The sequence below is a fragment of the Engystomops pustulosus genome, chromosome 3, assembly GCF_040894005.1.
Source record: "Engystomops pustulosus chromosome 3, aEngPut4.maternal, whole genome shotgun sequence".
In the NCBI taxonomy this organism is placed as follows: Eukaryota; Metazoa; Chordata; class Amphibia; order Anura; family Leptodactylidae; genus Engystomops; species Engystomops pustulosus.
Window position 1 is genome coordinate 145,535,967 of NC_092413.1, and position 16,521 is coordinate 145,552,487.

Below are 16,521 nucleotides of genomic sequence, written 5' to 3' on the forward strand. Positions count from 1 at the left end.
TGGTCCGTGTCAGGAAGGTGAAAAGTGGCTTCAGCGTTAAGGGGTTAACCACAACTCCCTGGCGCCAGAAAGGGAACACCACATCCGGTGCTGTAATCATGGCATCACACAGGCCCGGCCTGCCCTCACCTGAAGCATCACCTCCGGACTCCTCGGGCTGAGGCACTTCCGGTCCGGCTCCCGCCATGGAGGTAGGCGGGGCTTGCAGTAGCGTGACGTAGGCGGCCTTCATCTCCTCTGGAGGCCATTACAGGAGGGCAGGCGTGTACCGAGGCTCAACACTGCCCATGTTTAGGCTGCTGAAACAGTGGCAGTCTCAGTACACCTTCGCGTCTGAGCAACATGGTACACCCCACTGTGTGCAGCGCGGACACAAGAACAGCAGCAGCATAGGTCCTGTCTGTATCTTTGACCTAGAGAAAGAAAAAATACACTGGGGGACATTTACTTAAAGTGTCGGTGTCTGCATTGGCTTTGTTACCGACCTGCTCTCGGAAAGAAGACACACATTTAATATTGTAGAGCTGTGCAGAGACGTTTCTGGCGCCGAGACCATTTTCTGTCCCTGGGACCAAAATCTGTCCCGAGCACCAGAAATATGTCCAACAGTCCCTGCTAGACCAGTTTTCTTTTGGTCTACTTTCCGCCAGTTTACAGCGCCCAAAAATGGCTGTGACACATATTAATTCTGTCTGAGTTTCCACTCCGCCAAAGCCACGCCCCTTTTCGGAGAAGAGTCGGAGCAGGCGGAAAAAGGCATTTTTTCTGTCCCCGACAGCTAATAAATAGGTCTGAGAGCAGAACATGTGGTGAGAGCGCCACAAAACTGGCGGAAACACCATAGTAAATGTCCCCCACTGTCTCCTAGTTCCTCCTCCCTCTTATAGGGCTCCTTAACTAGTTAATTGAATACATGTGTACTGCTTGGTAACCTGTCTCTATCTGATTGGTTCTAGAGGACTAAAACCCATTTGTGTGTGCTGCCCCTGAGACGATCAGGAAATTACCAATATCCAGAGGTCCGTTTGTAACTAGGGGTCGTTTGCAAGTCGAGTGTTCTTAAGTAGGGCACCACCTGTACTGCACCTGTGTTTAAGGCTCATTACACTCCAGACCCCTGCCACACCCCAAGGGCTTTGTGTGTAACAACCTCCAGTTTTAACAGCCCAGCTTGTCTTAATTGCATCTCATATGTACAAATTATCGTGGTCTAAGGTCCCTCAAATGTACTTCTCAGCGCATTTGTATCCATGCCGAATGAATGGGCCTGTGTACCCCAAAAACTTGCAAATATAATTTTAATTAAGCACTTTTGTAGTTTTTACACAAAAAGTATCAGATTAGATTTTTTTCTTCCTGCCTAACTAGGTATGTCTACAATTTTGTCAACAGACCGTATATACTCGTGTATAAACCGAGTTTTTCAGCACAAAAAATGTGCTGAAAAACGTCCCATCGGCTTATACACGAGTCACAAGTTAAAAAATACTTAAAAAAATAAACTTATATACTCACCCTTCGGTGGCCCCGATCTGCAGCGTTGCTCCCCCAATGTCCTCTTCTGCCTTCTGTACATCGCGCTGGGCGCCGCTGATGACGTCATACTAGGCGCCGCGCGGGAGACAGCAATGGCGGCGCCCAGCGCAATGTACAGAAGACGGGCGTGGAAGCCAGAAGAGGACCCGCACGGACATCGGGGGAGCAGCGCTGCAGATCGGGGCCACCGGAGGGGTAAGTTTTTTTTTTTTTTAATTCTGGGCAGTGCTGTATACTACTGGGGGCAGGCTGGACAGTGCTGTATACTACTGGGGTGGCTGTATACTACTGGAGGCTGGCTATATACTTTGGGGGGGGGGGGGGTCTGTGACCAATCCATTTCCCACCCTCTGCTTATACTCAAGTCAATAGGTTTTCCCAGTTTTTGGTGGTAAAAATTAGGGGTCTCTGCTTATACTCGAGTATATACGGTACTTTAGCAATGTTGTGGGGAGAAGCTTATAACTTCCCATTAGGCTAAATCAGCAAAACTTCTACAATGTCTTAGTCTACCTTCTTCAGGCTCAATGACTAAAGAGGGGCATTTATAGCAATAATTCTACAGCTGCCATGTCAATCCCACCCCACAAACTTACTGCTTTACAAGTCTCATTGTGTTCTTTGTGCTGCCTTCCATAGGTGGGCTACCACTGATTTCAAAGCTTTCAGATTTCTAATATCGGATTGTACCCATTATCTGTGTTCCTTGTGCTACCTTTGGACTCAAGGAATAGAAAATTTCATAAGTAAATTTTAGCCATTATATTCAATAAAATAAAAATTTGTGGCTGTAACAAAGCAAGTATAAATACTTTTGCAACACAGTACAGGTCTGAGCCCTCTCCATAGCCGGTAAGTATTTGATGTGTATGCTAGCACCGATTGTGGGTGTTTACCTGTACATTGCCACCAGCAGCTTCAAAGATGTCATTGGGGAGCGGCTATCTGTTGCCATGACAGCCTCAGGTCTTCCAAAGACTAGAGGCCGTCTCTTTTCAATCCATTGACTGCAATGTGCGCAACTTGCACATTGTAATGAATGAGGAGGAAAATCTCCATATACAGCCATACAGTAGTATGGCTGTATATGGTTTGATCAATTGGACAACCTAAGGTCAACGTATTCTAGGAAGTCTGAAAAATAAAGTAAAAAGTTTTAAAATTTATAATAAAACCGAATTCAAATCACACCCCTTTCCCTATAACTGACATAAAACAGTAAAAATCAAACACATTAGGTATCAACGCATCAGAAAATGCCTATCAACATAAGTTTTTCCATTTAATCCCGTAACGGAAAATAGCACCCCAAGTCGAAAATGGCACATTGAAAAATATAAAAATCAATAAGGGATCAAAAGGTTGTGCAGTCCTAAAAATGGTAGCATTGAAAAACTTTAAAAGTCGCAAAAAAGTATAAAAATTAGTGCCAGAAGATAGAAAATAAAAATTTTGTAAATGTATAAAAACAAAACCCAAATTTGGTATCCCCATAATTTTACCGACCCAAAGAATAAAGTACACATGTCATTTGGGGCCTACAGTGAAATCCATAAAATCCAAGCCCACAAGAGTATGGTGCGAATGCGTTGTTACACCAATTTCACTGCATATGGTATTTACCTGCTTACCAGTATACCGGATGTAATATTCAATACCTCCATCACACAGCTCGGTACATGGAAAAAAAAAAAAACTTCAATTTTTGAAGGTGGGGAATGAAAGAATGAGAATGCAAAAACGAAAAAGTGCATCGTCGGGAAGGAATTAAATGCTCCGTCACTAATTGCACTCAATCTGGACTATCACAAAATTCTGTCACCATGTGAACTACCGTATTTTCCAGGCCATTAGGCGCACCGGAATATAAGGCGCAACAGTCTGATGCGCCTTGTATATGTAATAATTCCATATATAAGGCGCATCGGACTATAAGGCGCAGGGTCGGGGGCGTGGCGGAGGTCCGGGGGCGTAGCGGAGACGCGACGTGAGCGGGGAAGGTGAGCAGGAGGTGGAGGATGGCAGCGGACCATAATTATAGGTCCCCGCTACCGGAGACAGCAGATCTCCAGTGGGAACTGCAGACCACGCGGCAGAAGTTGTTCGTGCCGCGTGGTCTGCAGTTCCTGCTGGAGATCTGCTGTCTCCGGTAGCGGGGACCTATGTAAGTAGGGTCTGCTGCCCTCATATAGGGCGCACTGGACTATAAGGCGCACTTTGGATTTCCAAGGAAATCCAAGGCTTTTAAGTGCGCCTTATAGTCCGGAAAATACGGTATTCTTTGAAGCGTGTCAATAAATTGGTGCAAGTTGATGTCAGTTTTGGGACACCAGTCAAATCTCAAGTTGCATTCGTGCAGTTTTTTTTGCATGTAAAGGAGAATAATGTTGGGTTATGCAGTCAAACTTGTTCAGCCTACAAAAACCCATACAGAAATATCATGCAAGGCCAAATTTCAAGACTGACACAACTGTAAAAGTGCTGGCAGACAGGGACTCCTTGTGTTATATGCAAGACCACCACTGTACTTTGTTCACTCTGAGATTAGTCTCTACAAGATAAAGCAGCACTGTTGCAATGCAGATTTATATAAGTGGGTCTGATGCGATTTGATAGCTGGATCAGACTAAATCGAGAGACACTGAATATATGATTAGGTAGGTACAAAATTTGGTCAAGATCCATCCTTCCCAGCAGTGGCAACACTGAAGACTTGCATTTGTTTGGAGTTTTAAAAGTTTGGGCTTAAAATTAAAAGAAAATAACTAAAGACCACATTGAGGCAAGAACTGGCTCTTAGAAATGATAAAGGCCAAATTCCCTAACCTTTAAATTTCTAGCCATATAATTCAGCTTTCATTCCCAAAATGAACTAGACAGACTCTACCCCATGAAAAGAACTACACACCATTTTCCTTAAAATTTAGGAAAGCTTTATTGCTCAGTTGCAATTCAATGTGTGGTAGGTGTTCAGGAACAGTGTTCTTTCAACATAGTACCAAGTAGGAATTTAGCAGTTTCAGAACCTTGGCACTATTACACCTAGTCGTGGTGCTGAACACCACAGGGCACAGCAATTTTACAGGCCAAGTAGTTAGTATTGTCTGCCATTGACTTTTCCTAGCACTAGAAATCCTTTATTCCCCCCCCCCACCCCACAGCATCTCAACACCATCTTTAAATGCCTCATACCAAAAAAGCCAATGCCATAAAGTTTTGAATGCATTTTTGGATGAAAACGCTTAATAAAAAGCTTTATATTAAATTTAAACCCTTGTAGTCTCCATTTAAATTTTATACATAGAAGTGTTCTCTGAAATGAGAACAACATGTAAAACTGGTAATTGTTATCAGCAAAGTCATGAGCACAAAAAGGCCCTTTCCAGTTAGGCTTTTTGCCTTCCAATCTGTCTACCAATATCTGTTGAATGTCATCAATCCATCACAACCGACAATACTTGCAGAAATTACATAGATACCATTCTAGAGAAAAGAATCATAGGAATTCTCAAGGCAGCTGTAAATGGACTGCAAAGAGTAGCTGCTAGAAGGAAAAAAATACAAATCACAACACTGGATTAGGGGTTTCTGAAAAGGTTAGGTTTGGTAAGAGGTCAAGCATGCTGCATGAGCATGGTAAAAAGCTCCAATTCAAGTACAATTTCTCTTATAGTACTCCTATATGGGCAGATATCTGGATAAAATACCATATACAATGAAATGCTTAAATAGAATATGAAATTACTAAAACATAACCAGATGAGGACTTTTAATTTGAAGACATGTTGCTTAAGCACATACCAGAACATTCTGCATTTAGAGCAATACTACAGGATTTGAAGGAAAATATATAAATGTACAGTAGGTAAAACACAAGTTGACAAGTTCATTACAGGGTCTCACACACACTTTAAAAAAAGGGAAAAAAAAACAAAGTCTGTAAGATATACAGTCATCTTCCATGAAATGATGTTGTCCAGGTGTCAACAGGAAAAGGTAGGTCTCCACATTGGAATGTCCACATAGTAGGCTCTGTATATTTATATTGTATTTGGGAGTGAAAAGGAGAGCAAACAAATAGCCCCCCTTCTCCCCTCAGAGTCCTTTCACTTAAGGGAGATGGCTTGATATTTGGAGACAAAAGATTCAAACCATTCAGTCATCAAACTTTTTCCTTTGGTTTTGCCCTCCTCTACCTATAAAAGAAACAAAAGTTGAGATTTCTATAATTCCAGTGCTAAAAACAATTGCTGAAAGATCTAAAAAACCTTACCTCTGAAACCACCACGGCCACCTCCTCTGCCACCAAAACCACCACGGCTACCGAATCCACCTCTTCCACCTCTGCCACCAAAACCACCACGGCCACCGAATCCACCTCTTCCACCTCTGCCACCAAAACCACCTCTACCTTCTCCTTTGGGTTTTGCAAAGTCTAATGTCACTTTGTTTCCATCAATTTCCCCATCCTCCATTGCTTCCTTTGCCGCTTTAGCATCTTCAGCAGATGAAAAATCAACAAAACCAAATCTAGGAGGATAAAATATGCAATATTAATGAAAGAAGTGACAAACATATCCTTAAACCCATTCTACTCTCCATGTTGCACTAAGCCATTTCAAACCTCACTTGAGGCACGCAAAAGCTAATGTGCATCATTCATTTTCTTCTCTTGCGAATCCATCAGCAGTCACAGTACAATGGCTGGACAGAGCTCAATGAGAAGGTCTGAAGTCTTGACAGCCAACAAGTTTGAGCACTAAAAGTGCAAACCCTTACCCCTTTGATGCACCAGTGTCTCTGTCAGTCACTATTCTGGCATTAACAGAACCATCAAATGCTTCTTTTAAGGTCTCTTCAGTTGTATCTTCAGAAAGACCTTTAACAAACAGTGTTTTTGATTGACTTGAACCTGCACAGAAAAGTTGGGAAAGTTTGTTTAGACAACAGCTGCAGCAAAATGGTTCACAAAATGCTTCGTTCCAAAACAAGTCTATGGGAGAAGTGAATCCCATACCTCTTCCACCCTGAGAACCACCATCTTGAGAGTATTCTAGACGTATTGTCCTGCCATCGACCTCTGTGTTGTTGAGAGTTTCTAGGGCCTCCTTTGCATCTTCTACCGAGTCAAACTGCACAAAAGCAAACCTGAAAAAAATATCAATATCATATCATGATAAATCATATCATCCTATCACAAACACAAAGACTAAGATCTATAACACCATACTGTTCTCTACAATACAGGAATGCTTACCCTTTGCATCTTCCTTGAGGGTTTTGTGGTATTCTAATGGAAGTTGCCTTCTCAAAAACTTCCTGCAATGTGTCTTCCGTAGCATTGTAAGATAGGTTGTTTATGACAAGAACCTTGTTGGCTATTTAAAGCAAAAACACAGTTGTAATCAATTGCTCTATGGCAGGATATTACATATTAACAATCCCCCTCTAGGTTGGCTTTCCACAATTATATTTAATAGATATGAATCATTTAGCAAATCCTGGAGAAATGAATCTTGCCTTCGTGGTTGCTTAGTCTTTAGATCCTTCCAAAGGCTATAAAATGCCAGTTATAATTGATTGGTATTCAATGTAACATGAGCTAAACCTACCTCCTCCTCCACTTCTTCTGTCTACTGTATTCCGATTACCCTGACCCTGACTCTTCTCTCCAGTGAAGTCTATAAACATAGTGCGTCCGTCAACTTCTGTGCCTTGCTTCTCTTCAATGGCTTTAACCGCTTCTGCTTCACTATTAAATTCCACATATGCCATTCTAGAGAAGGAAATAAAATGTTTAAGTGAATATTTTTTATATAAAGTATACCTCCTTGAGCCAAACAAGCAGAGCTTGTAAGGTTCTCAGTCACTCACTGGCAATGTCCATAAGCTAGGTTTTGCATAGCAGTGGATGTACATTTTTCATCACCATGTAAGCAACTCTTATGGCCAAGCCAAAAGGCTTTATACAAAAACAGGTTTTTCATTTTATCACAGTTTATTTGGTTTGGCTTTATTAGATTGTATTAACTCACCCTCTACTGATGCCGGCTTTTCCAGTAATCATACGTATTTCTTTGGCATCCTCAAAGATCTCTTGCAAGTTTTCAACACCTGCACTATATGGCAAGTTCTTCACAAACAGAGTCCGAGTGTCCCTCTCTGTCAAAAATGTAACAGTGTTACTTGGGAAGAATGGAGAACCTAAACACCCATCACATTTAGAATACAAAAAAAAAAAAATCTTAATTTTCACAAGTTGAATACCTTTTTTGTTTTCAGCAGACTTGTTTTTATCAGCTGGTGTATTTGCCTTCTCTATTTTAATCTCAGAACCAAGAACCTTATTTCCAGACAGGGCAATCGCCTTCTCAACCTCTTCAACAGAAGATAAATCCACGTAGCCAAATTTTCTGCAGGGCAAAAACATATTTGAGCATTTTGTTCGCCATCAACAAACAAAATGGAAAACTTCAGAAAGTCACAATACACATACTTTGCACCCCCAAGTCGGACATCTTGAACAGTTAGACCTTTCTTTGTGAAAAACTCTCTCAGTCCATCCTTTAATTCCTCAAAGTCCATAGAAGTATTCAAGTTTGCAACATAGACTGACAGACCTTAAAAAAACGAAAACGCATGAGTATGGGTTAGTAATTTTGAAAACAAATCAAAGCTTGCAGGAAAAGTAAAATTCAACTCTAGTTTCAAATATATACATGTATTTACATCAATTCATTTTCATTTTCTTAAATCTTCTTATATATTATAACATATTTTCAGCTAGTGTACGTACGTCCTAGCGAGTGTGCTATCACATGAATTTTAAAGATAAAGAAATTCACCTCATTTGGCATTCTAGTAGTTTTTTTCTTCGCAACACTCACATCTGACATCAGAGACATCTGAGGAAGGGGGAGTGTCCCTCGAAACGTCACAGGAGGTGGACGATACCACTCTGTCCAATAGTCAGAGACAAGGCAGTCTCAGCCCTGGGGCCTCCAAACATGTGAGTGTTGCGAAGAAAAAAACTACTAGAACGCCAAATGAGGTGAATTTCTTTATATCTTTAAAATTCATGTGATAGCACACTCACTAGGACGTACGTACACTAGCCGAAAATTTTTTATAATATATAAGATTTAAGAAAATGAAAATGAATTGATGTAAATACATGTATATATTTGAAAGAAGTAAAACTTGATGAAACAAAAAAATGGTTTCAAATGGTTGATTTATAGGGCACTATTCATAGATGCGTTTATTTGGTGGACCAGGAGATCCCCGAAGCCCTAGACCTAAGATTCACTAAAATACCTCTGTATCTTATTATCAAATACGTCTGTCCAAATTCAACTCTAGTACCTTCAGTTCCTTCGGTTTTCTGTTTCTTTTTCTCAGGCGCTGCTTTGGCTTTTGGCATCTCTTTTTTCCGCTTTCCAGATTCTTTTACAGTTACTAAAAAATAGCAAAAACCCAGATAAATAAGAGTAGTTTAAAAAAATATAAAAAATAACCCAATGAAGTACCACACACCTTCCTCTTCATCATCCTCATCCTCTTCGTCGTCATCATCATCGTCGTCATCCTCATCATCTTCGTCGTCATCCTCATCTTCAGGTTCTTGCTTTTTTGGAGCTGCAGCTTTTCCTTTAGCTACAGGAGGTTCAACTTCCATTTCCTCCTCCTCTTCATCATCATCATCATCTTCGTCATCTGAAATAAAATTAAATTCATGTGTTAGCATAAGACATCAACCTTTATCTACAACATTAAAGAGGACCCGTCACCCTTAAAAACACCCATGGATGCCTCACTAAAGTAAGCAGCTCCCTGTGCTACAACAGGGACTGTGGCAAGTCTTGCAGACACTGCTGCGCTGTATACTAGAAACACCAAACTCTCTAAGCGTTCTGGCGTAATCATGAGAAGGCAGGATTAGGGGCGGTGACTGTAGATAAAGAAATGAGTACATAGACATGTGATGCTATTAGTGCTCGAATCGCATCAGAGTAATCAGCTGTGTATTGTCACATGACCATGGACTGGTTTCAAGCCACAGGAAGTAAACCATGCAGCTTCCTCTAAACTGATGGAACGTATAGATCTAGAAACCCATAAAAAAATTTTCATTAGAAGTTGCAATTCTGGAATAGATGACAACCTTTAAAGGGGTATTCCGGGAATATGAACATCTGACACAAAAACCCAATGATATAAATAAATGAATACAATAATACTCAATGTCATTAGTCACAAAACGGAGCTTAAAGGAAACCTACCACCACAAATCTACCTATAAAAGGTAGATCGGGTGGTAGGTGAATCAATGGGACGTGAGGATAGCACTTTTAAGGGCTAATCCTCACGTCCCCGCACTTTTTGTAAACTTTTATTACATTAATATGTTAATTTTGTTATGCGGCTACTTGGGCGTGGAGTAGCCGCATCTGAGGTTACACGAGGCGGCTACTCCACACCCCGGTAGCCACTTTACTCCTCCTACTCACCATGTTCGCAGCTGCTCGTAGCTGCGCACCCTCGTCCGCCGATCCTGCCGTCTGCGCAGAACAGCAGGCCCGTGCAGCCCCGGCTTCGGAGCAGTGACCGCGCAGGCGCGGGCCTGCTGTTCTGCGCATGCGCAGACGGCAGGATCGGCGGACGAAGCTGCGCGCCAAACATGGTGAGTAGGAGGGGTAAAGTGGCTACTGGGGCGTGGAGTAGCCGCCTCGTGTAACCTCAGATGCAGCTACTCCACGCCCAAGTAGCCGCATAACAAAACTAACATATTAGGGTAATAAGTTTACAAAAAAGTGCGGGGACGTGAGGATTAGCCCTTAAAAAGGGCTATCCTCACGTCCCATTGATCCACCTACCACCCGATCTACCTTTATAGGTAGATTTGTGGTGGTAGGTGCCCTTTAAATAGTTTGATTTTATGATTTACAAAATGTATGGCCTCTCTAAAGTAGGTGGAGTTATCACTAAGATGGCCGCCACTGGAAACTACAAGTTCCATGATCCTTTAGTTCTCAGTAACTCCTCCTACCTCTTGTGCTCTGCTCCCAGTGATGATCTAACAGGTTTCTTGCTCTGTTACCATAGTAATGATGTGTAACTGCCATCACACTAAAACACTGACCATACTGGATGCACTGCAACCAACCGACTACAGCCAAACAGTGGTGATCACATGACCTGCCCAGGCAGACGCAAGACATGTGATGTGGACATGTGACCAGCGGCCATCTTCTGTTCTGCAACGGACCGCGCGGAGGAAATTAACGGACTGATTAAAGGGCCAGTAACATTTTAATTCCCCATCACAGTCTATGTCATCAGAATTTTCTGCTAAGGGGAGCAAAATTTTAAATAACTAATTACACATTAGCTTATATTTTGAGTACCCATTTATATATGAATTATACTTATTCCTGGAATACCCCTTTAAGGCTGCACAGCTGGTTTTAAACCCAAGAATCCAACTGGTGGAGGAGCCAGGGCCCATACATGGTGCCAAACGCCAAGAGATGCGAGCATCAATGAACGTGACTGGGGAATGTATTCAAGCTGACAGTAGGACTTAATATTCCAATCATATCTTAACAGGAATATTTTTAACACCAAGGTTGCCTTGTAGGGCAGTTTGGCCAGGAGAAATAACCACATTTATGTCTACCTCAGGAGAAAACAAACCTGGTCTTAAAAGCCATGATTTCTGGAGAAACGTAAAAGTAATACCCTATGAACACTGGAGCATAATTATAAGTGTGGCAAGTGCAGAGCAAGATTAGACAGTTTGTCTGGTACCATAACAGATTTATCGAGCAACACTCCTGTACAGCACAAAGTTTGAACAGGTCAGCAGTATTCTTGGTACCAGGCAACACCTATTTTGTGAGAATACTGTCTGCAACACATTTATTAAAGTATTTACAACCTAATTGGTTAGGGAAACTAAGATAAAATTAAACAAAGTATTTGAATTCGACTGGGTCACTTTGTATTTTACCACTACATTCTGAAGTTCTTTTTAGTTGAATACTTATTCTATGTTTTGCATTGAGTGTTCGCTCACTGGCAAGTAGCTTCTAATGCACACATTTATACAGAGTCGCCTACTCAGGGCGCGTTCACACGTTGCGTTTTGGTTGCGTTTGAAACGCATATACAACAGCTGATGTGAGGTAATTTGCCTAATTACATTACCGTTTACGTTTGTAAATGCATTGTTAACAAAACACATGCGTTAACATCCCGTTTACGATGCGTTTTGTAAACGGAAACGTTAACAGTGATGTAATTAGGCAAATCACCTCTCCTCAGCTGTTGTATATGCGGTTCAAACGGAATGAAAACGCAGGTCAAAACGCAACGTGTGAACGCGCCCTCAAGGTCTTACAGACAACCCCTAGATAAAGACTGACCCCATCTGCCCCCCAGTGAAAGCTCTGGATGCTTTACTAGTCTTAGATTGCAATAATCAGCTGTTTATTGAAAATTCTGTCCCAAAAAAACAATTTTCACTGGGGCAAAAAAGAAAAAAAAAAATTGTCTAGAACTAAAATTACAAAATAAACAGTTTAGACTTGCATACAAATTCAAGAACAAACCTATGGACCCCATCTTGTACATAAACTGAGGACTGCCTATATTGTGCTTTATATTTGTGCATAGTTTTGGCCCCGTGACATTTGTATGGTTATATCTTACCTTCATCATCTTCAGATTCTTCTGGAGCAATTTTAGATGGCGTTTTCTTGGAAATTGGCGTCTTAGCAGTAGACTTTGTGTCTAAAAATGTTGATATATGATCAGCTATGCTCTTATTTTGGGTTAACATTTACTCTCCCCATAGAGCATTAAAAACACATCAGTTGAACAATTCATCACAGGTTCTTCAGTATTAAATCCCTGAATTTCCATCATCATTTGTGTTTTTCAAAACGTTAAAATAATCAAAGCTGCCAGGGACAAATGAAACCTTGCAAAATTGCACACGATAACCAAGGACACTTACTCATTGATCCAGACATCATGAATCTTGTAAGTGGCCTCCTTGCTTTTAAAAATCAAAGTTACGCTAATATGCCTGTAGGACTCAGGATGTTACAGTGAGCAGAGAAGGTTTTCCCCTCCACAAGCCCTTCAAGCACATTAGCACAATTGTAAAAGTTGAAGAAAGGAGGCATCGGGTAACAGAAGATTAACAGTGTATAAGCAAGTGCCCCTGGTTTATCATGCACTATTTTGATGGTAGATTTTCTCTAAAGCTAAAATGGCAGCCTCAAAATGAGATTGCAAAAGCTATGCTAGTCCATGCTTGTAGACTGCACCTTAATAAACATACTTTTCAGTATTCAAGCAATAATATCAGCATACATTTCTGTGCATTTTTTTGATTAACATACCATTATCTGCTTTAGCTACAGCTTTTTTGGCAGCTGGTTTCTTGGCAACAGGCTCTTCCTCTTCCTCCTCTGATTCTTCCTCCTCAGATTCATCCTCTACAAAAAAAAAAAAAAAGAAGCTAAAGTTCTAATACGCAACTCAAGTTAAATGTGAGCTTTTCAAACTTTATAATATAGTTCATGGTCACAACAACTTTTTTAAACCAGGCGATTTTATGAACTTCATAGACTTTCCTTACAAAGATTACGAAGTGAAATTCTACTTAGGTATGAAAATAGTTATTCATAAACCATTGATATCTGTAAGTACACTTAAGTGTATTAGGCACAGGAGAGCTGATAAAAAAGTAATCATTTTAGGGCTACAGGTGGACTTTACAGAACAAGTTGACAGTTTCTATCGTGTTAACTCAGGAATATAAGTTTCAGCCCTATTAGTCGTACATAGACATATGATGCCTTATACGGCTTGTGTAATATTTAAGTGGGTGCAATATAGTTTCCCATAATAAATAAAGTGCTTTAAATGTGTTAGGCTTTCACCATTGATAGGCTGTTGTAAAGTTGATGTAGTGAACTGTCTATTTTCTAAATTAGTAAAGCAGTTGGAAATTGTGCCATTAAACACCACTACTACAACACCTTCAAGCTTGGCAAATACATACCAGACTCCTCTTCACTTTCTTCCTTCTTTGCCTTTTTACCATTCTTGGCCCCTCCAGGAGTAGCACCCTTCTTCCCGGGTGTCACAGCAGCTTTCTTAGCTGGGGTGGCTCCCTTAGCAGGAGTCGCTGCTTTCTTTGCTGGGGTGGCTCCCTTAGCAGGTGTTGCAGCTTTCTTTGCAGGGGTGGCTGCTTTCTTAGAAGGAGTCTTCACAGGAGTTACAATCTGAAAAGATAAAAGTATGTTTTTAAACCCAAGTGCTTAAAGTGGATTACACTTAATGTCAGGAAGTTTGGCAGGGCCTGGAGGCACCAGACTTAAGGGAATAAATGTTTTAATAATTAAAGTGATAACTACACTTCAAGATCCATGCCGAGTATTGCATATTCACCTTATTTATAAATCCTGGAACAAAATAAAACGCTAAATATATGCCGATTGTCCTGCTAAACAGTTTCTTTAACTCCTCTAAGAGTTAAAGAAACGGTGACATGGAATCTAGCACTTATTACACAAGGAAACTGGAAAACAACGGGAACAAAAAAATTAATCTGAAGCATGGATGTTACATGGCTACAATTAGGGTATTCTACATATTTTACATATATCCTCATTTACACCAACACTCAAATAACCATAAAAAATTGCCTTGTGTCACTCTTCACGTGCAGCAAACATCATTAAGAACCACTGAGCAAATGCAGATTATAGGTAAGAAATATGAAAATAGGTCCCCATGACACAGCAATGCAGAGCACATGCATCTTACCTGCTCTTCATCACTGTCCTCCATCTCTTCATCGCTGTCATCCACCTCCTGGGGAGGAGGGGGCTTCTTAGGTGTACCCTGTGCTTTAGCTCCCTGCTTCTGAAAAACACAGCAAATGTACAAACAAAATGTTACTAGAAGTTTTATAAGAGTCAAAATAAATAAGGTGCGGGTAACATGAGCACAGATAAGCAGAGATTTACAGCTGCGAAGGTGGTCAGATATAGTGACTGACTAGTGTGGGCAGAGCACGTGCTACGCCGCCGCCGGCCTCCGTGTACGCAGCACGTGGTGGGTCGGCCTCTGCGGCCACGTGGAGCTCCCCCCGCGTCACCGGCGGCCACGCGGGTTGTGCGAGAGGGGCGGAAGTGAGCGGCGCACACGTGAGAAGGTCTTCGAGCGGGAAAACAAAATGGCGCCGGAGGCCCACGCACACCTTCAGTAGATATCCCGAGCCCCGGCCAGCACTCACACCGCACCAACATGGCATCGCGAATTGCCAAAACGAAATCACGTAATTAACCAGTATGAGCCCAAGAAGAGCATCCTTAACCGCCTGACGTCACGCACCTCGTACCGCGCGCGGCACTTACATAGCACGCATGCGTAGTGCAGTTCTCCCTTAAGGCCGAGAGAAACCAGGCCAGAAAATCTGTACCTTCCCAACCCCATTACAGTCGCTGATCAAACACCACCCGAATAGATCACCAAGCTGCATATAAATAAGTGCAAGCGTGTAAAGTAAACGCATCGAAAAGTAGATGTTATTAGCCGCAGACTGATAATAATAGCAAACCTCGTACATTACCTTGGATAATCTCACCATGTCGGCGGTCAAGTTGGGGATCTCTGGATAGTGAACTAAAATGCCTGTAGAGGAAGAAGTACCGGAGGCGTCTGTGTCTAGAAACCGACTGCAGGCGAAAGGCTGGAGAAGCGGCTAATAAAGACCGATAGTCACGTGTCTACCAGTAGCCAATCTGTAAGTGACGAGGGGGACAGTCGCCGCCCCCGACTCGCCCCACCCATCCGATCCTTTGAGAACGTGTGACCAATGACAGGCAAGAGATCCGATTTGGAATGCACGCCCCAAGCTAATGAGCCTGCGAGACTGTGTCCGACCAATGAGCGAGCCGAGCGCCACGCTTTTCGTAGCCATTTTGAGTATATTTACCATGTGGTTCTCTCTGATGCCAAGATGGCGCCGTAGTAGGGGAGTCCCACGTGGTTACCTGAGTCTCGGGCGGCAGACAACCACGGAGAGTGGTGCGCGTTTATATGCGGTCCGTTCATTATTAAGAAAGTCTTTGCATAATTATATGTAGCGCTTCGGCTACAGCGTTGCCTTTACCTGCGGTTCTGAATCCTTTCTGTGGGTCGGCACATAGTTATCCGTGTAGGAAGGGGTCTGTGTGGTTTTTAGGGTTTGCCAGGACTGTAGTGCTAATATATGAGGTGGGCAGTAACGCTCCTCATGATTAACTGTGACCCGGTGATGTCTCGGTGGTGTTTCGGCTTGTGAGGTGCTTGGTGTCCGCGCGCTGATATTTCCTATTAACTCTTTATTTTCCTGCAGTGGCATGTTGGCTGTGTCCACACTAGCGTTACGGGACAGCCTCGTGCCCCCCTCACTATACAGCTTTGCTTCTGGCTTTGCGGCGAGGAAGTTCCTTAGAAGTGTCTCAGCAGTAGCTTGAGCGGACAGCCCATAGTCAGTATAATGTATGGGCATGCTGAGCGCTGCTCTACACCTTTGTGGTAAGTGGTTATTCTGTCTCGGTTTTGGACAGGGTCGGCGTCTCTTACTATGATGTAAAGAAACTCCAGCGTTTGTTACTCCTCTTAGTAGTAAGATGGCACCCTGGAGCCCCTGCAGAGGCTCGTGCAGCACCCACCTGTAGGGAGCCAAGGACTCTTGGGTGTAAAGTCCAGGGAGCTGCAGATAAGTCTCTTCCAGTAGTTGCAGGCTCTGAGGAGAAGCGGTGAGTGTTCGTACAGAAAATGTGGAGTTTAACAATTTTGATTAAAAGCTAGTTTACCTGATTGTAGACTTGCCTGGTGTTATGTATAAGGGAAACTATTGCCAGCATCTTACCTTAACTGATAGGGCTGTTATAAAATATAAATTTTAACATTCCATCT

General features: G+C 42.2%; 1 protein-coding gene and 1 non-coding gene across 5 annotated transcripts; both read right to left on the reverse strand.

The window, feature by feature from the left end:
• Positions 1-5,288: 5,288 nt before the first annotated feature.
• On the reverse strand, positions 5,289-15,349 carry NCL (nucleolin). 4 transcript variants are annotated; one of them, XM_072142457.1, is made up of 16 exons: positions 15,188-15,349; positions 14,380-14,478; positions 13,613-13,835; positions 12,948-13,043; positions 12,250-12,330; positions 9,073-9,252; positions 8,902-8,994; positions 8,033-8,156; positions 7,804-7,949; positions 7,572-7,698; positions 7,149-7,312; positions 6,794-6,914; positions 6,554-6,684; positions 6,316-6,448; positions 5,810-6,066; positions 5,289-5,732 (listed from the first exon to the last, which is right to left on the reverse strand). In XM_072142457.1, the coding sequence occupies exons 1-16, from the start codon at positions 15,203-15,205 to the stop codon at positions 5,692-5,694; spliced, it is 2,034 nt and encodes a 677-aa protein (XP_071998558.1). In that variant the 5' UTR covers positions 15,206-15,349; the 3' UTR covers positions 5,289-5,691. The 4 variants fall into 4 exon arrangements, with proteins under 4 accessions (XP_071998558.1, XP_071998556.1, XP_071998555.1 ...); XM_072142455.1 differs by lacking the exon at positions 15,188-15,349 and adding an exon at positions 14,583-14,879 and having other exon boundaries at positions 7,152-7,312; XM_072142454.1 differs by lacking the exon at positions 15,188-15,349 and adding an exon at positions 14,583-14,879.
• LOC140123285 (small nucleolar RNA SNORD82) lies at positions 12,405-12,475 on the reverse strand. Its single transcript, XR_011854615.1, has one exon. It is a non-coding gene; the product is annotated as a small nucleolar RNA SNORD82 (small nucleolar RNA).
• Positions 15,350-16,521: the final 1,172 nt, after the last annotated feature.

Excerpts from the sequence above, each read along its gene's own strand:
- NCL (XM_072142454.1), bottom strand. The coding sequence starts at position 14,864 with ATGTTGGTGCGGTGTGAGTGCTGGCCGGGGCTCGGGATATCTACTGAA. Across the intron at positions 7,950-8,032 it reads GTCCGACTTGGGGGTGCAAA|AAAATTTGGCTACGTGGATT; the intron begins GTATGTGTATTG and ends TTTGCCCTGCAG. Across the intron at positions 6,449-6,553 it reads TGGTTCTCAGGGTGGAAGAG|GTTCAAGTCAATCAAAAACA; the intron begins GTATGGGATTCA and ends TTTTCTGTGCAG.